Genomic DNA, 15,541 nt, shown 5'->3' on the forward strand with positions numbered 1-15,541 from the left:
AATTTAGGATTATATTCACAGTTTTAAAAACAAAATGTCTTTTCATATACCACTTTTCATCCAATTTTTCACCGCTATAACACCGATATTTTATTTTATTTACCGCTTTTGAACCTGAAATTGACTCCGTTTTTGTACCGAAATTTTGCTTTTTTATTTACCAAAAATATGTGCCTCTAACGATACCCGTTATACTTGAACTGTTCATTTTTACAAATATGATGCCATAAAAGACTAAAAGAGCGACATGAGAATAATTACCTATTAGAAAGTACATGACTTCATCTTCGAATGAATCTTCACTAAACCATAGCAAGTTGGAGTCATCATGGTTTCTGAACATTCCATACTTTGGATCAAGAATTTCCCGTAGCAGTAACATAAAGAACTCTTTCCTAACACCTCCAGCATCTTCCGCTTCTTCTCCAAAGAACTTCACCTACATGAAGATAATAATTATCATGATAATAATAGTGGTAGTAGTAGTAGTAATAAAATAAATGCTACTGTGAAATAACAGAAATGTACAAGGACTGTACCACTTCGAACTGATACCTAAATCAATACTTGAAAACTGTAAGAATTCATAGTAGTTCAGAATACAGTATTTACAAATTAAATTTTCCATTGAAACTATACCACAGCAATCTACCAGGGTTTTTGCTTTACAATATTCATAATTTTGTATGAGATAAACATTAACACTTTGCAGTCTGGAATGTTTTTTTTTTCCACATAGACTGGGAATTTTTTACGTTTTCCAAAAATTATAGAAAATACGTTTTTAAGTTTGTTATTATTTACCAAATCTTTCTGAAATGTACAAAACATGGTCTTTTCACAGAGATATATATATTTTATATACATTTTCTCACATTTTTGAATGTTTTCTGTAACAATTATCTGGAAGAAAAAATAAAACATTTTAATAAAAGTTACTGAAAAAAAATTTCAATATGTAATATAGAAATAATTAATGAAAAATAACCTAAATATGTTAGCAGCTTCGAAATCCAAAGTGGAATCCTTGTAAAAAAATTTATACACTGTGCATATAAACTGTTCAATACAATTTGCAAGAGCATAAGCAAAAGCGTAACATAATACGACATGAGTACAAATACATGAGCAAAAACCATACTCTCATCATCTAGCAGTTGGAATTTGTAAGAAATTATTACAATACATGTACACAAGAGATGTGATGCAAATATAGCTCGGCGTTCATTCACAATATGACAGTATACCAAAGGGTGGCCTATGCCCATAATCCATCTTATCAAATAGTAGATTTAGAACGTGCTATACCCATTGCATGTTCGGAATGTGTTAATCTCAAAATTCATTTCTTCCAACAATCATGTGGTAAAAATAATGAAAATTTTGCATCATTTTTAGGATATTTAGATTGCTAAAGTGTTATGTGGCATTTCTGTGGACTACAGCAAACACCCGGAAAGCTTTAGATGGTATGGTTATTGAACTCCCAACTGATACTTTCCGATACCAATATCCTTGAAAAACATAAAATTGAGATTCCACTGTATACATACAGATGAGGTGGCAGGATGAAATATGAAAGATACAGAGAAGAAAGGAGTATAGCAGACAAGGGTAGAGGATGAGGAGAATAACCAAAATCAACTGCATACAGTTGCCTCTTCGGTCTTGTTTTGTGTTTTCTGCTTTAGGGCAAAAGGCATAACTATGCCGGCTTCCTGCTACAATAGCAGATAACAGAGGGGTCTGCGTCACCTAAAACTAATCAAATCAGCGAACCTGCCATGGCCATCGTGTTGCGTTAGCTAAAACCAACCACATCAGTGAATTGGCCATGGCCATCGCTCCGCATCAGCTAAAACCAACCACATCAGCCATGACATCGCTCCGTGTCAGCTAAAAACCAACCACATCAGTGAATCGGCCATGGTCATCGCACCCCTGTTGATGGCCTCTGCATATTCTTTTCAGGCGTTCCAGAGCTTACTTGGTTGCTTCTACGGTGAAGCAGATTATATGAATGCATCGACAACATTGTCCATGTGACTCAACTTAGACAGGCAGGAAGCCGGTACAGTTATGCTTTTTGCCGTATAGCTGATAAGAAAATTGGAAACATATTGATACATGAAGTTTTCAGCAAGGCAGCAAACAAAATTGAAAGTTTAAAGTAGGGTTCCATATCCTCATCCAGAATAGCATTATATGATATAGAATGTGATAAGAGAGCTTTCATTAGCGAATGATTACCTTGAGGGGCTTCTTCAGATCTGACGAACTGCACTGGGTCAATTGAGCAAGCGTATCATTCACAATATTTTCTCGGGTCACATTCAACATCAAAAACTGGCTCACAGTAGGATCAGAAATTGGAAGAAACAGCAACTGCGTGATAGCCCTTGTGGCAGCCTCGTTCATAGCACTCTGCATCTGAAAAAAAGAGAGAAAAAAAAACTTTCAACCTAAAAATTGTTTAAGTAGCATTGGCATTAAATAAAGTGCAAAATTCATCTGATTTTGTTCCATAACAATTTGTGAAAAAAAAAGAGGGGAAATAAAATAGCAATTGAGTATCAGTATTACTGACTGATCAGTATAGCATAATGGTAAAATTACTAAACATTTAACAGATTCAATTTGCCTAAAAGTAGTCTGTAATAAGCATCCATGAGAAAGTATTTAGGGTAAGATGAACTTTCATGGAGCATTTTGTTGGAAAGAAAATGAAACAAGAAAAAATTAAATGTCTGAAGAAATAAAGGGAATAGTGAATTGTGGTGCAATTTGTATGTTTGATGGAAGTTGCAGACACGTGAGACACTGGTAGAAGTGCAGATGATTTTTTTTTTCTAAAAATATGTGCACGAATCCCAGAACTTGTATAGACGACATTAATTTTTGGAACTAGAAAGAAAGTGCATTATCATATGTGCGAGAAGTTTGCATTTTGTGCAATGTGTCAACTGAAGGCATTGTCCAATAAATATTCTTATCTAGTTTAATAAATGAGAGATGCACATTAAGCTCTTATTCTGAAAAGCCACAGGACTCTAGTTAATCAAATGAGTGAAAGGTGTGTTACTATATAAATTAGTGGTTGTGAAATGCAACAGTAAAACTGGGTTGTGGCATTGGAAAATCCCAATTCTATTTTTTTAAATCTGGGTGGGCAGCTTATTTGAGGGCATGAAGTGCTTAAGTAAATTTGGTAACACATAAAAACCTATTGATGTGTTAACAAGACACACCCAAAAATCTCAGGAAATATAACACAAAACATATTTTAACACATTACATCCTATAAAGATGACAGCACATTTTTCAATTTTCATTAAAATTAAAATACAATTTTATGAATAAAAACTTTTCGCATATAAAGAACACATGTCCAATGTCATGTGTTACTTTGGAACAAACTACCAACATTTTTAAAAGGCTTTCAACATTTTGCAAACAGTGAATTTGCATCGTCAATAGTCTAAAAGTTCTAGAAAGTACATGCACTAATTATATTATAAAATAAAATTAAAAAATTAACACAAAATATTGCATAAATTCCACACTACCTGTAATGCTTGATCCGTCTGTAGAAGAAGTGTTTTAGCCTGAGCATCAAATAGGAATGGATAGTTACAGAAATAAAACTTGGATGAAGGCTGAAAGAAAAGAAGATAGGTAATATATTTGTCACAATATTCCTCACATCACATAGAGGCAAGAATATTTTTAAATAAAATGTACACAAAGCACCAGTGCTCAATCTGGAGGGATGCTATTCGCTTGGCTAGGATAATTTGTGTAAAACATCCTCCAAACTAAAATAATTTTCATAACCATCCCCCCATCCCTTCACCTGTCCCTAAGGTTCAACTAGGAACCCCCGTCTCTCAATCTAGAAACTTCCGCTTTGAGAAGAACAAAGAATATGTATTTATGTGAAGAGACAGGATTTTAAAAGTAAAAAAAATGATTGGAACATATTACGTTGAAGTTTTAAATTTCCTAAAAAACAACTTTGTATCTTGTGAAAATTCATCATAAAACACATTAAAAGTCCAGTAAGGTATCAACTGGCCTCCATGGCAGACAAGTTTGAACAGCACTCTATGATGTGAGGGTTCCCAGGTTCGAATCCCAGCCAGGGAATGGATGCCCCTTGTGAGTTTTCCTTCATCATGTCATCACTTGATTCATTGGCCTGTTTTATTTGGTTTATTTTACTTCGCATTTCTGCCACTTTTGGCTAATTGCTAAGATTAGAGGGTGTGATGATATAATGAAGGGACAGAGACACAAAGAGCACCCATGCCCAAGTTGGGATTTGAACCTGAGGGTCCTGGCATCGTAGTGCAGTGTGCTAACCACTCCACCAGCATGTCATCACTTACCCTCATCTTCGTGGTCAGCCAAAAGTGGCAGAAATGCAATGCAAAATAAACCAAATCGATCAATCCAATAATACCAAACACAGTCACATGGACACAACACAGGCCCCACAGACGATTACACTGGCTGTGAGTCCAGACGGCAGAGCCTCGTTAGTCTGCAAAATGCTATGTGGAAGTGAAATTTACACTTGAGTGACTTCTGAAAAAGACTACTCCTGACACCTCTACATAAAAATAAAACAGTGCTGCCCAGCAAAGCAGAAGTACAAATACACTAGACAAGACATTGAAAAAATGTAGGGATGGGCCGATATGAAATTTTGGCCAATACCGATACAGTACCGATATAAAATTTACTGATACCGATAACTAGGGATGTGACGAAGCTGAAAATTTACCGATGCCGATGTACTCCCCGATAATTTTTGGAACCGATACCGATGCCGATATTTAACCGATTTCGATACGTAAGATTATTAAACAGAAATGGGATGTTATTTTCAGCATGACAAAAATAAATTTTCTATGTACATTTCTATTGCATATCATATGTATATACATATATATTCTCAAGAGATGCGAATTTACATTTGCATCTACAAAATGTTATGTGAACCTTTAAGAAGAACATGGATTCTCAAGAGATTAAACATTAGTACACAAGCAGTTCTTTGAAATGCAAAATGAATTCCTGTTCTGCAAGATTCAACTTCAAAAACACGAGATTTGGAAGCACTTCAGGAAGTAACCTACTTCTTATCTTATCTCAAATCTGTTCAGCAACACTGAACACTCAATCACTGAATACTGATGCAGCAGATATGCCCTAGTATTTTCTCAGCACTTGCTTCAGGTTTGAATACTCATCTTTGAATTTCCAATACAACAGCAGATCCTGGTTCAGCAATGTACTGTTTTATTTCCGATTTATAGTTAGGTTGATCCTCTGAATGAGTTTGCAATAATTTTATTACAAAAACTCTATAATAATAATGACGAATCATAACCAAATTTTCAATAAATCTTACAAAACTAGAATATAAAACTTATTAGAAGCTAAATACTCTAGTATAATCTGTACTGGTTTAAATATCGGATTTTTGCCGATTCCGATACCGATGCCGATGTGTCAATTTCGGCCGATTTTCATACATCTGTAATCGGCTTCGGCACATCCCTACAGATAACCGATCCGATATAAAATTAGAAATGGTCCTTGAAGACCCTGAAATTTTCATTGATCTCCGTAATAAATGTGTGTTTCGAGCTGATTGCAATGCAAAAGAAGTTGAATATTTAGACATTTACTTTTTCAGAAAGTAGGGCATGGAGATTATCCATAAAAATTACAACAAAATGGTAGAATTTTGTACTAAATTCTATATTGGCCGATACCGATAGAGTACCGATTAATCGGTCCCATCCCTAAAAAAATGAAAAGCATAAGAATATTCATCATAAATAATATAATCCAAAAATTGAAGCTAATGTTAAATTACACATCATTCATTATACGATGCACGCTTTTAGAAGCGATATCGGGTGGGGTCACGCAGAGGGTGTGCGTGGCGATCAACCAATGGCAGGAGTGCAACGTTGTACAGTTAGGAGACTGCGGCACGGAAGTTAAAAGCCGTGTTCTGTATTTTTCTTGCGCAGAAGAAATTTTCATAAAACTTGCCACTTGAAGGTTCATCATAAGATGGGTAAAGACATTTTGAACCTGACTGTCCAAATCCCATGAATTTCCATCGCCTACAGCCGGAGTTATCGTTCCTTGAAGAAACAAGGGAAACACCTTTCATTTCCTTCTGCCTGTTTTTTTTTTTGTTGCCTTGCCACCGTGTTGACGCAGCTGAGTTGTTGTGTCTAGGGAAAACTGTGGGTGTTAAATTAGCCTCGATATAAACAATGATCCTTCATTGTTCTGGGCGTTCTCGAACATTGAAAGCCTGGGTCAGTTTGAGTTCAGATCAGCATTTTCGTAGCAAGACCGGTGTAAAATTATTCGCTCATCGTTCACTCGTGCGCCACAAAGAACAGTTTGTATGAAGATTAAATACGGCCCTTTCGTGCGATAGTGTGTGTTCAGTGTGTTCTTTTTATTTTAAATAATGTCACTCTCAAAACTTAACACCAGAGTAGTACAGGCACCAATGGTGCAAAATCTAATCATTAACCTCCAGGAGACTGATTCGGAAATGAGTGAAATCAGTGACACGGAGACCCATGGGCGTCCGGGAGGGGGGCAAGGGGGGCCATGGCCCCCCCTGGAAAATGAGTCAACCAAAAATTATATATTTTTCACATATAATTTCATTACAGCCACAATAATATGTGTTAATTATTGCATGAATATGATATTCAAATTTAAGCAGTGTTTTTGAGGGAACAACACTATTATGGAGGAAAATGTGCCATGTTTGCCCCCCTGGAAAAAACACCTTCCTTGCCCCTCCCTGGAAAAAATCCTGCGGAGACCAAGGAAGACGACGAGAGCGGCGATGAATAAATAAATACCTTCAAGCTTCTTTCAGGTATGGGTTTCTCGTATATGCTACAGTGATATGATATAATCCTGTGTAGAAATATTCACTATATTATTTCACTGTACTCATATATACTGTGCATGCATTATCAAAAATAATGGACACATCGCGAATTTTCTGTCCTTCCCTTGCGCTAGCAGTTAGTTTGGCAACAGCGCAGTAGCACTGGCTGGGTATTGGCCAAACTCATGTTCCTTCTAAAAGCGTGCGCCGTATAAAGACCGTAATTTTACTATTACTTTTGATATTTACCCTTCTTATTAGGCCTGGTATCTTCCATCACCATGAAGAAATCAGGAACACATAGAAAAAAGGTAATCTTCATTCAAGCAAAATTATACAAACAAAATCATGAGAAAGAGCAAGGATTATCTTGTACTTGAGAAATTCTGAGTTGAAATCCGTTCATAGGGTGAGTGGCATGTTTGTGGTGTGTGTGTGTGTGTCATGCTACATGAGCATACGCTACATTCTACAACAGAATATGCCACTTCACTGGTGTAGTGTTGGTTCAACCATGTTTGTCAACCACCTATGGCATGAAAAAGGCTCTACAAACATGTCACTCAGTGGTCCCACTGCCTGGTGTAAAGGGAAATATCACAGAATCTTGTGTATGCTCATGAAACATGCCACAGATGGTTGATGAAGCAAGCAAAGTTATGGCCTCATGTGAAGGGACTCTAAATGCACTAAATTTTCCCTTCACATCAATTAAAATCTGACACTTTTCTTTCATCTCAAATAAAACAAGAATAAAAATTTTACGTAGCAATGTTTCAGTTTTACCTACAAAGCTTTCATCAGACAATATTTAGCTGAAATTTTCCTACATAAAAACTTTCATGTTTGTTTAATTATAACTGAAACAAAAGAAGTGACAGTTACACAAGCAATGTGCATTAAGAAGAATGATAATCTGATTATTTTTACATTAATATCAGTCATTTGCTGTTTAATAATCACATAAACATATTCTCTAATTGTCTTAATTGGACAATACATGAGGGATAGCACTGAGAGGTAAAGTTGATTTAAGTTGGTGTTGACTAAATGGTGTGATCAAGAATGTGGGTATCCTTACTTCCATATCATTACACATAAGTTCAGCTTTTGTACAGTTCTAAAATTGATGAACTGATGGGATGTGCGAGTGCAATCTTGTGGAATGCCATAATTAAAATCAATGAGCTAACTTACCATACAGTATAGCACTTTGCAACAATTCATAATGAGGCAGTGTCATACAAATATTATTTGCCTTTGAATGAGAAGAAAATTCACCACTCATGTTTGAATGTTTTCATAATTTTGAATCTATTGCGGCTCTAAATACAGAAATATTTTCATTATTAAGAAAATACGAGCAACAATCATTTAGCATGTATGGACATTTTGCGGAATTTCAGGGCTCACAGGTACTGCCACAACAGTCAGTTAATCAATCTATGGTTCAGGATATAGATCCAAATTTCCACCATTGTGGGACTGTTTCATGAAGACAATTGATTTCTGACCCAGAGAGAGATATTAACATTTACATTTTTGTCATGTAATGCCTTTTTTAATCGCATTAGGTATGGATGAATGATTAATAAATGGAAGAATAAACTGTATGGAATATTCTAAACCCCACAGAGAGTACCTTATGTATGCAACATACTGTATATTAGAAGCAAAGTAATTTCAGCATTTGCTGAACCACAAAATGATTCTTGTTCAAAATGGTTCTACAAGTAACACTTACCACACTTGGATCCCTTTCTGTAAGCCACTTTACATAGTCAACTCGGATGTCAACATTATCTGTTAGTTCTTGGAGGTAAAATGTGTCATAAGGCACTTTCAAACCTTCGTCATGATTAATTTTGTTGAGCTTACTCAGAACTTGAAGTGTGACTACCATACTCTCATCCCACACTAATGTCTGAAAAAGAAGAAGAAAATATTTCCTACACATTCTTAGATATACTTGTCACGAGTGATGCACTGATATGAAAGTTTTGCTGATACTGTTAAACAATATTCTACTGATCGGATATAAAGTTGTAAAAGTTTGTTCACAAATATTATTGGTTCCTTGATTAATGCTAAATCAAGAAGGCAGGCCATGTGGCATGAATGGGAGAAAAAAAGGTTTGCAGGATTCTTGTTGGGAAATCTGATGGTAAGAGACCTGTAGGATGGCCAAGACAAAGATGAAGGGATAACGTTGAGATGGACCTAAAGGAAATCAGTAAGGATGGAAAAGATTGGATTCATCTTGCCCAGAATAGGGAGAGATGGAAGGCTTGTGTTGCTCCAGCCATAAGGCGAGAGAGAGAGTTAAGTTAATTTATTTCCTTAATTGATGCACATAACCAAGTCACTTTTTCTGTAAAAAATAAACTGTATTTACACATTTACCTTGCAAATTGTTAAGTTTACAAGTGTACGAATATGCTTATATCAGAAGATATCAATACAGAATACCAATTAATCTGCCCCATCTCTACATCTCTCAGGGTTCACAAAAATACCATGCGACACTTTGATGGAGTTTAATTATCGTGGAATTATGCAAAATCAAAAGTTGTGTGTGACTACGTAACACATATTTTAATATTCTGATGTAATTCTTGAATATTTTAAAACAAAACTCTTGGTACATCGTATGGCCTGTGTAAGATTTTGGTTTCTCTCCCTCCGAATGAAAGAAAGGTATGGTATGGTTAAGATAAAAGATAACTCATACTAAAAAATCTGGCTTGAACTAGTTGCTCTAATACTAGTTGTCTGTGACTTTAAAAAAATTCTGATGATGGATGGAAGATAAGTAAAAATGTGGCTATTGGTGAAGGATTGATATTTGTATAAATCTGGATATTTTGAAAGATTAATACTTTACAAGTTAATCTTTAATAGTTTGTTTAAACGATATAGAGACATTTTGTTGATAACAGAAGCTTGAAAATGCTTTTATAATGGAATAGTCTTTGAAAAGAAAAAGGAACGATTTGGAACTGGTGTAAAGTGCCTAGTTTAATAATTGGGAGCAGGAAATTATTATCTGCTGGCATCTGCATTAACTAGCTAGTAAATGAATATTGCATTATCTAAAATGAAATGTTATGAGAAATAAGACTAGGTGAGTGAAATATTTTCTGCATTTTGGATGTGAATAAGCCAAATGTGAAGTTTTGAAAATTGAAGAATGGAAGCCATCTTGTAGACCTGATTGAGGAATTTGACACATTGAGTATACTCAGATGTAGAACTGATACATGACAAAATATTAAGAAAAAGACTTGCTCTGCCTCGCAAGGAGACAGTAAAGAAGTGTTTTCTTCATATAAATAACATTTATGTTATAAATGTTCTTTCAAATAATTGCATAATTTTATGCTCTTGTAACTTTTGTTATTTCTAGTTATTTTATCAATGTAATAATTATAAAAATATTTATTTTATAGTATATAAGCACTATTCATCCTAAGTAAGCTGGTATTCCTTTTCAACATATATCCGTAGCTACCTACTGAGCTATAACATTGATTTGAATATTTGACAGGTATATACATAAAATGATGTGCCAATCAAGACTTCATATTTAACCGAGGACATTTATCAAAGTGAATGATTAGTTGAGAGATAGATTGGACTGAATTGTCTTCTTGATATTTAGTCACACTTTCTTCTCTTTTCATCACGTTCCATTTATCGTCATACACGTACCAATGGGGGTCCAGTATGCAGGTTCATAGCTAACTTTCACTTGTAAACGGAAGGGTATCTTTAATCCAATTAAAACAAATTGTTATATATTAAAATCCGAACTAGAGCAAGAAAGAAAGGGCTATAATCAATACACATAATTGGAGTGGAATACTTACACATTAACATTTTGAACAACTTTTAAATATTACAATTTTCACGCATCGGTGTGGGTATCGGTTCAAGGTGGTATTGGCTCAGCCCTCATATAAATAAAACATGCAGACGTTAGAGCATGATTAAAGTTTGTTCTGATTGGGTTCTCCTAGCATGGAGCCCAGATGCAAGCAGTGAAACAGAACACTATCTAGTTGCTAAAAACAGCTAGCCTTCCAGTGAGAAAGCAATAATTTCTAGCATGGTACCAAGTTTATCAGTAAGAAGAGCATTCTAGTTGACCTTTAAACAGAAACAAAATGCAACTCACCCTTGGACTTTTGTTAGCTTCTGGTAACCTGAGTAGATATATTACAACATCTTTATATACCCGTATTAGCCTCTCAAAATATTCTACAGGAGTTTTGCTCCACCAGATACCTGAAAGAAAAAAGTGTTATTATATGTATTCTAAGCATTTAATGTTACTCATATATGTACAGGTCAGGTTTTCAAACAGACCTTAAAATTTTAAAAAAATGTCATTTATAACTTAAAAATAAATAAATATTCCATTCTCATATTTTTTAAGTAAAAAATACAGTATTGTAAACCTTAACCACACTCAAAATGTAAATACTAGTATTTTTAAAACACTACGTAATGCAGTTGAGGTTTTAAATAACTCACCAACTATTTTCCCAGCTTCCATTTTCAAATTGATTAAGGAATTCCCAAATGGACATTGCAGTTCTGCATAGTTCTTAGGATTATCAAATTCATGATAAAATGGCAAAGTGAGGTAGATCCGTAAGGTCTCAACATCTGGTGGTGATGGAACTAAGGAAGGCATTAGTAACTCAGTTACGCAGCTGGAGATCTGGAAAAGAAATAGAATGAATCAACTTAACTGTGCTAATCAAAGATTCCACTTATACCAGTTCTACCTGATGTCATTCATCGCTCTTAGTCAAATACAATTGTCGATATCTTTAAATCCAAGCTATAAAATGGCGACCAACACTATTCCAGAATATAAATACAGGGAGGTTATTTCAGTCGTTCACCGCCAGCCTGTCGGCCGTTCAGCGGACTCTTCATGCAACAGGTCCCAGCAAATTGCGTTCAGGAAGTCCGTAACAGAAACCGCTTGTTTTGTAATGTTTCCACTTTTCACAATTACAGTTACAATTACAATTGAAATAAGCACGTACCTTGTCGCAAGGATGCTGTGTGTGTGTGTGTGGAAAAGGTGTCCTCCCAAATACAAATATTTCTGGCACCTTATTTCTGACATCTAATCTTAGATTAGTCATCGCTACTTTATCCTCAGTTGTCGCGACAGCGCCGGCACCTTATCGGGGGTTGGGTGAGTTGTCTGTCAGCCGCGAGAGGGCGCTTCATACTGCACGTGTCGGCAGTGATGCCAACCGTAGGGACATGTCCCTAAGCATAGGGACTTTTCACTAAATTTCTCCCGCGTAAGAACGTAGGGACAGATTGTGCCAAATGAGGGAAAACGTAGGTACTTTTTTCAATCTTGGTAAATGACATTTTATGAATTAGTTTATCTGGATACTTTAGCGAAGAGGAGAAAAAAGAACTAACTAACAAATCTCCATCAGAATTTTGAAACATGTTATCGGTTACCAAAAACTTTCAAGGCAAGTTCCTTTTTGAAAACATTTCCACTCTCGCGAAAATAGTGCTAACATTGCCACATTCTAAAGCGGAAACGGAAAGAATATTTTCAATGTTAAGTGATACAAAAACAAAAAAAGGGCCTCCCCGATGGCGCAGTGGTAGCGTCGTCGCCTTGTAATCAAGGGGTCCCGGGTTCGATACCCGTGGAGGCACAAGTGGTTCGGATCCCACTTTAAACTGTAGGTCCAGTCCCGATTAGCCTTACTGTGCATAAAGTGGACTTAAAACACCAACTCAACTCAACTCAACAAAAACAAAAAAGGGAAATAAAATGGGACCAGAATTGTTAAAGACTGCAGGAAATACAGCATCACCAACCAACATCTATCTCTGCACAGCAGCAGCATGTATGACTTCAAATAACATAATCAACAGTAAACGACTCAACGTTATTCATTAGGGGTGTGCGGGATCCTTTACTTTAAAAAGTCGTTAATTCTCGACGTTTTCTGCCTTGTAAGTTTCTGGAACTTATCGAAAATTGTAAGTTTTTATTCTAGAAATGCAAAAACAATCACTTAAAGTGAAAATGACTTGTAAAATTCGAGATTTCCAGTGCTTCGGGAAATTTCGAACATTTCCCGTCCCGAAAATTTTCCGACTTGGTCGGGAAATTGCAAATTTTTCAGTCCCGAATGTCGGGATTTAAAAAAATTACCGTCCCGATCCCGTCCCGACCCAAAAAATTCTGTCCCGCACACCCCTATTATTCATTAAGGCAAGAATTTCCAATACCGGACCCTTCTGTAATTTCTATGCTACGTCTTATACTCACGAAATAATTATTCGTGATGATTTATCTCAAGTTAACATGTTGGGGTGAGGGGGAAAAAATGTTAATTAACGTGTAAAAGTTGTAAAATAAGCATTTCAATTCTCGCAATGATTCTCCGTATACAAGTATGGTAGCCATATTTGTTGATATGAACAAATTACAATTAGTTACGCTGTCTACAGCGTTGCCACACTGTTGATTTCATACTTGGAGAGCATGGATTGTATAAGAATAGCGGAAGAGAACAGTAAAAAAGTTGTTAATGTTATACAGATTGTTAGGTGGAGTGTGCAGGAGGGCTAATTAATAAACTTATTCATTTCAGTATATTGCCCAAAGAACATGCTTACATGTGACAGCGACAATCACGATGTAGAAGAACTGATTTGATTACAGGTAAATTTGGCAACATTACATCAATCATAAAATTGCAGGATACGAAAATGGCGTCTTCGATGATGTTAAAGTGATACGAAAAAAATATTTTTTATCGGTTCGTAATCACTATTACCGCAAAACCATTCAGGAATAGCCCCACTGAGCATTCTCGGTAAGGTTAGGTTAAGTTAGGTTAGGCAAGGCAAACATAGTTAAAATTTGGGCTCGAAAAACGGGTAGCCCAACAAACCATTGACGGATAGCCCCACGAACCATTCAGGTACAAAAAAGGTAAAGTGTTCCCCTGTGCATAGCACCACGCCATGAAGGCGTATAGGGGGTGTGAGGGTAACGCCCCACACTTTCTTGATCCGGTCGTGAGTGGGGGTGATGTGATCAGCATCACGCCCCTGACCGCCTTTACCCCCCAGGGTTTCCCCCAGGTACCCATGTTATTCGACGCTGGGTAGGCGCCGGGTCCGCTTCCAGGTACGGTTAGGTTAAGTTAGGATAGGCAAATGTAAATTCGCTCCTTCATTAATTGTGGAAGCACCGAGCAGAAAGATTTGGTAAGTAAATGTGTATATTTTATCTTCTGTTTTGCATGCTCATGAGGTGATAATTTTGTTAGTCGCTTTACTTGGCGTAGGGACATTTGGTCAGTTGTAGGGACATTTTGACTACGTCTGTAGGGACATTGCCGAAAAATGGTTAGCAACACTGTCGGCTACCAGACTAGTCAGTGTACGTTCAAGTTCACTTCTGTTTGCGTTTATCAGTACGCGTGTTGTTTATACTGTGTTGCTACTCATGGCCAGTGCTTTATTGTGTGTTAATTGTTATTCATTCATTAGTTATGTCGTTAAACAAATATAGTCTTGAACAGAGAGTTTTTATGTACGATAATTACGTGAAAACGAATTCTTGCAGAAAAGTGGTCAGGGAATTACGATAGACCGGATCTCTTGAACCTAAGAAACGTGTTGTATTGCTGTTAAAGGAGGTCATTTTCAACATCTCTTATAACACAGGAGGTTAGTGATCATCATTATTATTACTTTTAAATATCATTTTACGCTTTCGGTTTGCTTTATGCGCCGGGATGCTGTCTTCCCTTTCTGACAACTGACGATAAAGTAGCGATGTCTAATCTAAGATTTTCTGTCAGAAATAAGGTGCCAGAAATATTTGTATTTGGGAGGACACCTTTTCCACACACACACACACAGCATCCTTGCGACAAGGCACGTGCTTATTTCAATTGTAATTGTAACTGTAATTGTGAAAAGTGGAAACATTACAAAACAAGCGGTTTCTGTTACGGACTTCCTGAACGCAATTTGCCGGGACCTGTTGCATGAAAAGTCCGCTGAACGGCCGATACGCTGGCCGTGAACGACTGAAATAACCTCCCTGTACATATCATGTGAAAAATGTACACATGAGGAAATTTCTTACTTCTACGCCAAAATTGTAAGAATTAAAAAAATCAGATCTAATAGAATTCTGATAATTACAAATATAACCATACAAATATTTTGTTGTAGTATTATGACAACTAAATTCATGTGCAACAGTCTCTTTTTAAGGGCCAAAGCTTGACAAAGCAGATTTTTGTTACACAGAGCTCTCATCAAACCAAAATATAATGGCAGTTAAGAAAAGTACACGTAAAATGTATTTCAGGCATGGAGTTCGTACTACCGTTTCCTTCCAGCTCCTCCTTTCTCTGGATAAACAATAATTTTTTTGTGAATTCCTGATCAAACCTGATTAAAAATACAATTAACAAATGTATTAATACTCCCTGTGTATTTGTAGGGGTTGTTGTCGTTTTAAGTCCAATTTATGCACACATGGGTCAATCGGGTGTCATGTGCCTTCACTGGGTATCGAAC

The 15,541-nt window shown here is 36.2% G+C and overlaps 1 protein-coding gene across 5 annotated transcripts in view; it reads right to left on the minus strand.

Moving 5' to 3' along the window:
* The window catches only part of Herc4 (HECT and RLD domain containing E3 ubiquitin ligase 4), a 51,224-nt gene that overhangs the window by 10,239 nt on the left and 25,444 nt on the right, over positions 1-15,541 (minus strand). For all 5 annotated transcript variants that reach the window (XM_083131260.1, XM_083131262.1, XM_083131261.1 and 2 more), the window contains exons 12-18: positions 11,477-11,666; positions 11,118-11,227; positions 8,685-8,864; positions 7,190-7,210; positions 3,567-3,656; positions 2,251-2,430; positions 262-439 (exon numbers count right to left, since the gene is read on the minus strand). In XM_083131260.1, the coding sequence (XP_082987386.1) occupies positions 262-439; positions 2,251-2,430; positions 3,567-3,656; positions 7,190-7,210; positions 8,685-8,864; positions 11,118-11,227; positions 11,477-11,666 (949 nt within the window). The remainder of the gene's footprint in view (positions 1-261; positions 440-2,250; positions 2,431-3,566; positions 3,657-7,189; positions 7,211-8,684; positions 8,865-11,117; positions 11,228-11,476; positions 11,667-15,541) is intronic.

Source organism: Lepisma saccharinum, chromosome 11, assembly GCF_977018435.1.
Source record: "Lepisma saccharinum chromosome 11, izLepSacc3.1, whole genome shotgun sequence".
In the NCBI taxonomy this organism is placed as follows: domain Eukaryota; kingdom Metazoa; phylum Arthropoda; class Insecta; order Zygentoma; family Lepismatidae; genus Lepisma; species Lepisma saccharinum.